The sequence below is a fragment of the Bison bison genome, unplaced genomic scaffold (assembly GCF_000754665.1).
Source record: "Bison bison bison isolate TAMUID 2011002044 unplaced genomic scaffold, Bison_UMD1.0 scf7180017864466, whole genome shotgun sequence".
Classification (NCBI taxonomy): Eukaryota; Metazoa; Chordata; class Mammalia; order Artiodactyla; family Bovidae; genus Bison; species Bison bison.
The window spans coordinates 10,643,577-10,653,702 of NW_011495027.1; the positions used below are offsets into that span (position 1 = coordinate 10,643,577).

Sequence of the window (10,126 nt, forward strand, 5' to 3'; positions counted from 1 at the left end):
AGCGCTGAAGAATTGATGCTTTTGAACTGTGGTGTTGGAGAAGACTCTTGAGAGTGCCTTGGACTGCAAGGAGATCCAACCCATCATTCCTAAAGGAAATCAGTCCTGAATGAATATTCATTGAAAGGACAGATGCTGAAGTTGAAACTCCAATACTTTGGCCACCTGATGCGAAAAACTGACTCATTTAAAAAGACGCTGATGCTGGGAAAGATTGGAGCCAGGAGGAGAAGCGGACGACAGAGGATGAGATGGTTGCATGGCATCACTGACAATGCACATGAGTTTGAGTAGGCTGCAGGATTTGGTGATGGACAGGGAAGCCTAGCATGCTGCAGTACATGGGGGCCCAAAGAGTCGGACATGACTGAGCAACAACTGAACTGATGATGGTTTCAATAAAGATCTAGATGATTTGGGCACTAAGTAAGTACCTCATGGATTGACATCATAGAATACTTCCCATATTTTGGTATTAAATCATCATTACCAGAACTAAAAATTGCTGATTTATTTTCTATTTGTTATAAATTTTGATAAAACTGAGTTTGTTTTCATTTCAAATAATATGAGAAATATCTTCTATTTTAAGAGGAATCAATGTTTTATTTTTAATTATTTTTCCTTTGACCACATTGAGCTGCTTATGGGGGTCTCAGATCCTCAACCAGGGATTTCCTAACCACTGATCTGGCAGGGAATTCTTAATGTTCTCTCTCTTTTTTTTTTGGCTCCTCCAGGTCTTAGTTGCAGCAAGCAGGATTTTAAATCCCGTTGTTACATGTGAGATTTTTTAATGAACAGTTTCAGCATGCAGAAGGCAATGGCATCCCACTCCAGTACTCTTGCCTGGAAAATCCCATGGGTGGAGGAGCCTGGTGGGCTACAGTCCATGGAGTCGCTAAGAGTCAGACACGACTGAGTGACCTCACTTTCACTTTTCACTTTCATGCATTGGAGAAGGAAATGGCAACCCACTCCAGTGTTCTTGCCTGGAGAATCCCAGGGATGGGGGAGCCTAGTGGGCTGCCGTCTATGGGGTCGCACAGAGTCAGACACAACTGAAGTGACTTAGCAGCAGCAGCAGCAGCATGAGGAGTTTTCAGTTGAGGCATGTAAGATCTAATTCTTTGACCAGGGGTTGAATCTGGGCCCCCTGTGTTGGGAACACAGTCTTAGCCACTGGACCACCAGAAAAGTCACCACAATGTTTTATTTTTTATTCTGAAATAATTTCAAAATCACAAGTTGGTTGTAAGAACAATAGTACAGAAAATTTCCATATATCCTTCTTCTAGGTTCCCTATTGTTAACATTTTAATACATCTGCTTTTTCATTTTCCTTCTCTCTACATGTATGCGTGTTCAGTTCAGTTGTTCAGTCATGTCCGGCTCTTTGCGACCCCATGAATTGCAGCATGCCAGGCCTCCCTGTCCATCACCATCTCCTGGAGTTCACTCAAACTCACGTCCATCGAGTCAGTGATGCCGTCCAGCCATCTCATCCTTTGTCATCCCCTTCTCTTCCCCAATCCCTCCCAGCATCAGAGTCTTTTCCAATGAGTCAACACTTCACATGAGGTGGCCAAAATACTGGATATGTGTATACACACATAAATGTAGTTATTTTTGTCATTTTTTGAGAGTAAATTGTGAAATGATGCCTATTTTGAACTCCAAAATAGTTCAAAGTATATTTCCTGAAAAACAAGAACACTCTCATACATAACGGTAGTGTGGTTATCAGAATGAAATTGACATTGATCTATTACCACCATCTAATCCACAGATTTCATTTAAATTTCACTGACTATTCTGAGAATATTCTTCGTAGAAAACAAAAAAAAAAGCCCTTCCTTTTTCTTTTTTTCTTTCTTGTCCAAGATGAAGCCTAGAATCGCACATTGCATGTAGTTGTCTGTTTCAAACTGGAATAGTTCTTTAGTTTTTCCTTATCCATCCTGATTTTGTCATTTTTGAAGGATACAAAGCAGTTACGCTGTAAAACGTCTCTCAATTTGGGTTTGTTTGCAGTTTCATCAAGTATCAGACAGATTAGACTAAGTGCTACAGAAGCAAAGGAATTTAACAGCAGGGCCTACTACCCTCAGGGAGTTTACAATCTAGGGTAGGCTATGCTATGCTAAGTCACTTCAGTCATGTCCGACTCTGTACGACCCCATAGACGGCAGCCCACCAGGCTCCCCCGTCCCTGGGATTCTCCAGGCAAGAACCCTGGAGTGGGCTGCCATTTCCTTCTCCAATGCATGAAAGTGAAAAGTGAAAGTGAAGTTGCTCAGTCGTGTCCAACTCTTAGCGACCCCATGGACTGCAGCCTAACAGGCTCCTCCGTCCTTGGGATTTTCCAAGCAAGAGCACTGGATTGGGGTGCCATTACAAAGGTGCTGTGGGAAGGCCCCTAACCCAGGCTTGGAGCACTAAGGCAAGGCTTCGTGAGGGGCATATGCTCTGGACTCGGAAGCGTAGTCAAGAAGCAGGCAAAAGTGCTCTACAGCAAATTTATTCTACTTAATTAAAATTTTTTTTCTTGCTTACAAAAGTAATACAGGTTTGTTATGAAACAACTTCCTAGCACAGGCAAGTGAATGCCGTTAATAATCCTCCATGCTAGTGCTCACAGTCGCTCCCTGTCGGATTACCAGTCTGGAGATGAGGGACTTTGCGGCTCTGAGGATTCGTCGGGGGAAGGCGAAGGTCAGCACCGGTCTTCCCACCAGCAGGGGGAGGCACACTGCACTCCGGCCGACCGGCTGGTCTCTCTTCCACACGTCGCTGGCGTGTTCGTCGGCGCTACATACTGCGCCTGCGCGTGCGCCGCGGCCTTTTCCCCCCCGGAGCCGTGCTGGTTCTGCAGCTCTGTGGCAAGCCGCGGAGTCTGGGTTCTGATCCGCAGGATGGTGAGTGGGTATCCCGTTGCTGGGGCTACGGATGCATGGGGCCTTCCTCTCCTTGTCCTAAAGCCCGCCTAGAGTCCGTTTAGCGCGGCGCAGGAATCGGATGGCGTTAGATTGCCGGCTCCGCTGTGGTCGGGCTGCAGCTCCCAGCGTGGCCTTAATGGCTGCCACGGCGCTCAAGCTTAGTTGGGGGAGGGGTTGAAGAAGATGGGAGCTGGGACCGGGGATTGAGGAGGAGGTGAGTAGAGTAAGCAAACGGTGTGGATAGTTCTGGCTTGGCAGAGGGGAGCTCCGGCAGGCGGCCCGGAAGGGAAGATTGCATGGAGTCGGTCTCAGACTACTGGCCTGAGTGGAGACGGGCTGTGGCTTCTCGGACCCAGCTCCGCTCATGACTGGTGGGTTTTCCGAGGGAGCGTCGGGGTCGGCAGGTTGTTTGGGAAACCTGTGTTACTGGTCCGAAAAAGTGGCTTTTAAGCCAAAACCATCAGTAGAACCTGGAGGCTCTAGTGTCTTTGGGCCCCGAAAGAAAGCCCATTTAGTTTGGTGTACCTCCTCTGCTTTTTTCTCTAAATTGTCGCTGGTACCAGATTTTAGTGAATTTTCGGGTGGTGTGGTGCTGTAGTTTGTGGGGGACTGTTGTTTTAATCGGGAGTGATTGCCGAGTATGTGCTTGGCCAGTTGTGTTTCGTGACAAGAAATTTAGGCTTTTGAAAAAAGTTCGTGTAAAGGGAAAATATAGGTTCATGAAATGGGACAGCATTAAGAACAGACTGACGTTTGCAAAATAGTTGTCTTAAGCAAAAGTTGGGACACAAGGATTGTTGGTCCAAGAGGGAATAAAAGTGGAGAGTGTTTAAAACTTTAATAGTGCTCGTTTTATATCTGGTTACTATAATAAATTGGCCTACATTTTGTATGTTTGCTTTTTCATTCCTGTTTTGGCGCTGATTCATTTTTATTTTGTTGTATAAAATTGTCAGTCTTGATAGATGGAAAATAGAAGAAAAGTGATTTGATTTCTCAGATTTGAGAAAGTGATGGTTTTCTGGATTCACTTTTGAAGTTTAGGTTGTTACTTTGTCACACGGTTAAGTTGTTACTTTGTCACAAAGTTTTGTTTGTCACAAAGTTAAGTTGTTACTTTGTTACAAAGTTAACTCAAATGTCAAAGATATCAAGCTAAAACATTTATCAAAGTTTTAATAATTTACTCTTTTATCTTAAAGGGGTTTGTTAAAGTTGTCAAGAACAAGGCCTACTTCAAGAGATACCAAGTGAAATTCAGAAGAAGGCGAGGTATGGTCAGGTTTTCATATTCTCATTAGGAAAAGATTCTGCTTTGTAACGGAGTGGACTTTCTTAATTTATTTTTTTCTTTCAGAGGGCAAAACTGACTACTATGCTCGGAAACGATTGGTAATCCAAGATAAAAATAAGTACAACACACCTAAATACAGAATGATTGTTCGTGTAACGAACAGAGATATCATTTGTCAGGTAAGTTGTATTTTAGACTTAAATAATAGTTGGTAACCTCCACCCCCACTTCTTCAATTACTGTGCTAGAGACATACTTGGAAAGCAGAACAAATGTATGCATTAGGTCTGTCTAGTTTGGTGCCTGGCACTCCAAAAAACATTCATTGAGTAATTGTTTTAGTAGGTCTGAAGGTGGAGCCTGGAGAATTGGTACTGTTAAAAAAAAAAATACTTTGAAGATCAGCTGTTCAGCAATCCTACCCCAGTTTAATCCATTCAGTTTAGGGGGGCGGACTAGAGAAATTTATGGTTCTGTGCTGTTTTTCGGGGGATGGGAGGATAAATTTAAGACCTAGTAGAAGGTTCTTGACCATTGTAATTCCAGTAGGATACTAGAATTTGTTGTGGACTAAGTCCACTTATGCACTGCTTTGAAGAGGTAGGTAGGTGTGAATATTAGACTCTTAAGAGTGTTCTTATTCCTGTATATTGTTTGAAGTAGTTTTAGTAAATATGTATGAAGGTGTCTCCCATGCAAAAGATTTTCAGAAAGCAGCAGTTTGCTTATTAGTTCAGTCTCTCAGTCATGTCCAACTCTTTGTGATCCAGTGGACTGCAGCACACCAGGCTTCCCTGTCCATTACCAGCTGTGTAATTTGAGACATATGTATTGTGGCATTTGACTCAAACCTACCTGCTGTAGTTGACGAAGCCATAAACCTGTAGTTGAAACAGTGAGTGGGTTTAACGAAGACAAGTCTTAAGTGATGCAGGTCTGTATCTAGCTTTTTGTTAACTCCTTTGACAAAGAAGATACTTGGGACAAGTAATCAGTGAAAACAGATTACTAACCTCATTTTTCTTTTATTGTAGATTGCTTATGCCCGTATAGAAGGAGATATGATAGTTTGTGCAGCTTATGCTCACGAACTCCCAAAATATGGTGTGAAGGTTGGCCTGACAAATTATGCTGCGGCATATTGTACTGGCCTGCTGCTGGCCCGCAGGGTATGTACAAGATTATTTCAATTGGCATATTTTGGAGTTAGCTCACTTGAGTTGTCTGTAACATAGATGGTTCATACATGGATCAGATACCTTCAACCGTGGGAACAGAGAAGTGCCTCTTGTTGCCCTGTGGCTTAAAAGGGCACTACTGCAGAAGTCAATTTTATAAATGCATTGTTTCTAACAGATACACTTTCTAATCTGGGGAAGCCTTTTTTCCTCTCCAGTTTTCTTTCCTGTTTGTTGTGTATATCTAGGCCAGTAGAATTTTCTGCAGTGATGGGTATCTGTAATCTATGCTGTCTGATGTGGTAGCCACTAGCCACATACATTGAGTGCTTGAGATGTTTTTAGTGCTACTCATAACTGAGTTTTTAACTTAAATATGAATAACCGTCTGTGGCTGGTTGGTGGCTACTTGTTGGACAGATCTACTCAAAAGTGTAGATCTTGTGAGCATCAGATCAGATCAATTGCTCAGTTGTGTCCAACTCTTTGCGACCCCATGAATCGCAGCACACCAGGCCTCCCTGTCCATCACCAACTCCCGGAGTTCACTGAGACTCAAGTCCATCGAGTCAGTGATGCCATCCAGCCATCTCATCCTTTGTCGTCCCCTTCTCCTCTTGCCCCCAATCCCTCCCAGCATCAGAGTCTTTTCCAATGAGTCAACTCTTCACATGAGGTGGCCAAAGTACTGGAGTTTCAGCTTTAGCATCAGTCCTTCCAAAGAAATCCCAGGGCTGATCTCCTTCAGAATGGACTGGTTGGATCTCCTTGCAGTCCAAGGGACTCTCAAGAGTCTTCTCCAATACCACAGTTCAAAAGCATCAATTCTTCGGTGCTCAGCCTTCTTCACAGTCCAACTCTCACATCCATACATTGTGAGCATCAGCGTACGTTAAAAATGCAGACTGTTCTTCACACCTTCAGAAATTATGTTTTGATAGGATGTCCACGTGATTTATATGCATGCTAAGTTTTGAGAAGCAGTGCCTTAAGCTTTTGGGGTGGGGCTAGGCATTGGTTGGGGGTATTCAGTTTTGTTTTAATAATCTTTGCCTCTGGGTGGCAGCATTTCCTATAATACAGAAAGGAAATGAAAGTGTAATTTTTGCCTTGTTTTTGTTTTCTTGGTTAAGCATGTGCCATTGTTGGGGACCCACATCTTCACTGGTTATAAACATGTTTGGTTGGGAAACACTGTCTTTTATATGAGAGCATTTTATTGCAAAGGCACTACTTGTGAAACCATAGCCACCTGATGTGTACTAGCAGAGTAGTGGCTTAATTAACATAATGTAGTGGCTTTGTAGAGAAAAAAAGATATTGTTCTAAGTACCGTGTCCTAATTGATTGTTACAAAAATCAAGTATGGACAGTGTAGCCGATTCAGAAACTGTTAAACAGTTATACTTGTGATTAAAATTGGATGTCTGAAATTTCTTTAAAAGTAGGTTGGGATAAAGAGAAAAGTGAATTGGAAAGAATTGTTTTGTTTGGCTATTAAAGTTGTGAATTTTGAGATATTTTAGAGTTGTTTGAATATATTCTGATAAGCATTTAGACTGGCTTCTTTGTTAATAGCTTCTTAATAGGTTTGGTATGGACAAAATTTATGAAGGGCAAGTCGAGGTGACTGGAGATGAATACAATGTGGAAAGCATCGATGGTCAACCTGGTGCCTTCACCTGTTACCTGGATGCAGGACTTGCCAGAACTACTACCGGGAATAAAGTTTTTGGGGCCCTAAAGGGAGCTGTCGATGGAGGCTTGTCTATCCCTCACAGGTAATAATAGTATTCAAGACCACATTTCCTGGACTCCAAAACGGCACTATTTCTAACTAGTTGGGCTTTGGAGAAAATTGAACCAGTGAAAGTAATAGTAGTATCATTGTGTACTTGCCATGTGCTGGGTACTGTGTAAAAGGAACTTGGTGGGGTGGGAAGGAATTGTAACATGGTTTATAAGTGGAGAGACTGGGCTTCAGAGGTAAAATGAATTGTCCAAGGTTTTAGAGCCAGTAAGTAGAGAAGCCAGTGTTGAAACCACTACCTTTTGTGTGTGGCTAAGTTTTGGTTGAAGTAAAGTGAAAGTTGCTCAGGTATGTCTGACCTTTGCCACCCCGTGGACTATACAGTTCATGGAATTCTCCAGGCCAGAATACTGGAGTGGGTAGCCCTTCCTTTCTCCCAGGGAATCTTCCCAACCCAGGGATCAAACCCAGGTCTCCTGCATTGCAGGGGGATTCTTTACGAGCTGAGCCACAAGAGAAATTTTGGTTGGAAATGAGCAGCTCTATTCCACTGATACTCACCCTCCCCCGCCTGTTTTGGCAGGGGAGTGGTAAACAGTAAAATATAGCCTGACTGGCACTTACTTCTGTAATAGAGGGGAGGGAGTTGTGTCTTGCCAGTTCTCTTGCAAGGCACCTGTTAAATGTAATCTGGAACAAATCACTTACCATGTGCCCTGAGGCACCACTAAGTAATTGTAGGTTTTCAGGAAAGTAATTTTGAAACGTGTCTATGAAATATGGAGAACTAACTTTATAGTGGCCTTGGTTCATTTAATAGTTTTTAAAGGTGCTTGTTGCATGATTTTCTGTCCAGGAATTCAGAAATTAGCTGCTGAATGATGATATCCCACTAACTGAGCAGTCAGTAGTTGGTCCTTTGGTTGCATATGATGCAATTAATTGTTTCAAGACGGGACTGATGGCAGCTACTGAAATGAATTCCTGCTAGTAAACTGATTTCAACCAGTATATACTAAAATATGGAAAATTTTATTTCAGTACCAAACGGTTCCCTGGTTATGATTCAGAAAGCAAAGAATTCAGTGCTGAGGTACACCGAAAGCACATCATGGGGCAAAACGTTGCAGATTACATGCGCTACCTGATTGAGGAAGATGAAGATGCTTACAAGAAACAATTCTCTCAGTACATAAAGAACAACGTAACTCCAGACATGGTAAAAAATTTTTAAATGCCTGTATTGGTAAATTTATAGAACCAAGTTTTCTGTTTTGGGTAGGTACGTTAATACAGTTTTATTTCAGGTTAACAGTTAAAATTGAATAAGGGCATGTTTGTAGGTATAGACAGACCTTAAAAAGCTGGTTTTGGCTTAAAATGAAATTGGGATATTGGGCCCAGGGCAAGTTAAAAAGTCAGAAAAGATATTAGAAGGAGCTAGGCTTGTCAACATGCTTTTAGGAATCTTTTAGATGCTTAAGGATGGCAAGCTTCAAACATCCAAATCTAAAGCATTTGGTGACTCTTACGCATTTGGCTGTTCTGTAGTTAAAAAATTCATTTGTGTGGTCATAGTTATAATCTACTCTGATATGAGGTTCTATGTACTAAACTTCCCTTTTCTTGAGATAATAGGGGAAAGGTTCAGTCTTCATTATAGCCAATAAGTGCCATGTTGATTTTCTGTGTCTCAGGCATGCACAGAAAAGGAGAGGGACAGGTCTATCGCTAGTTGTGTGTGATGTTGCAGAAGTGAAAGGGCCCATGTTTTCTGAAGTTTAATGTTGTGAAGTTTATCACACCTAAAGTTGAGTCTCAGGGTTATCTCTTAACACATTGAAGTAATTGAAGATGATAGTGCTAGTGTTGATAATGAAGGCATAGAACACCAAAATCACAGATTATAAAACCTACAAATATAGAATTTTATGTAAATTGATGGATTATATGTCAAGTAATTGTTGTTATTAGGTTCTTTCTGTTGGTGCATAGTTTATATTTTGGTATACCTATGTCTAAAAATTATATTTAGAATTGGGTGGTAGATCACTTACTGTCATTTGTATGCTTAGTACACAATCTTTTAAGACTAAATAAACACTATAGTTCTGAGTTTTTGAGCTAGGAAATGGGTAGTTTTATATTAGTAATGTAGATGCATGTTAATTTTCATGTGAGTATATTTATGTTACTATTGACATCACCCTAATATTAAAAATACCTTTTAGTTTGACTAATTCTGCTTTGCCTGTAAAACTTCTTCCTAAGCTACAACATGTGTTTCAGATGTCTGCTTCCTAATGCTTTCTTAATGCATGGTATACTTCAGCCAGACCATTCTTTGGCTAATCCTTTTACAGTAAGCTCATTCATTTTATCTGTAGAGGCCTCTGCTTATGTGTGCCTCCTGAAATCTTCTGCAGACATCTGGTATGTCTCCAACAGAAAGTGGTCTTTTTATAAACTAAATTCATGGTGTTATCTACATACATGGTTGTATTTCCTATGGAATTGATCTGGTGGAAGAAGTGAACTGGGTTGGTTAGATTTGTTAAATGGCTGCATTTGAAGTCATTAAATTTGTTAAATGCAGTAGAGAGCTGTAATAGCTAAGAGAAGTAGAGAAACTTTCAAAAGGGATTTAGGTATTTGAGGTCTCAAGTGCTGTTTTAAGTTTTTGCATTATTTTCCTTGGCTAATGAGCTTTATACAAATACATGTTGTAATTGCATTTTATCCACGTTGAATGTGTAGTTTTAGAGATCTGGATTAACTTGACTCATTCTTAAGGAAGAAGGTAATTGTTACTGAGTCTCAGGCATTTTAGTTTCTTCATGACTTGATCTTCCATGTGTTTGGTAGTCATTTGCTTGGGTTAGGAAGTACTGAAACAATTCAGAGAGTTGCAACATTGTTTTTTGTTAAATTTTAGAACAAAATTCTCAGTAATGTTTCTAATAGC

General features: G+C 41.2%; 1 protein-coding gene across 1 annotated transcript in view; it reads left to right on the forward strand.

The window, feature by feature from the left end:
* Positions 1-2,811: 2,811 nt before the first annotated feature.
* RPL5 (ribosomal protein L5) overlaps positions 2,812-10,126 on the forward strand; it is an 8,751-nt gene continuing 1,436 nt past the window's right edge. The window contains exons 1-6 of the mRNA XM_010860453.1: positions 2,812-2,918; positions 4,142-4,211; positions 4,297-4,412; positions 5,268-5,402; positions 6,990-7,192; positions 8,203-8,380. Coding sequence (XP_010858755.1) covers positions 2,916-2,918; positions 4,142-4,211; positions 4,297-4,412; positions 5,268-5,402; positions 6,990-7,192; positions 8,203-8,380 — 705 coding nt within the window. The 5' untranslated portion in view covers positions 2,812-2,915. The remainder of the gene's footprint in view (positions 2,919-4,141; positions 4,212-4,296; positions 4,413-5,267; positions 5,403-6,989; positions 7,193-8,202; positions 8,381-10,126) is intronic.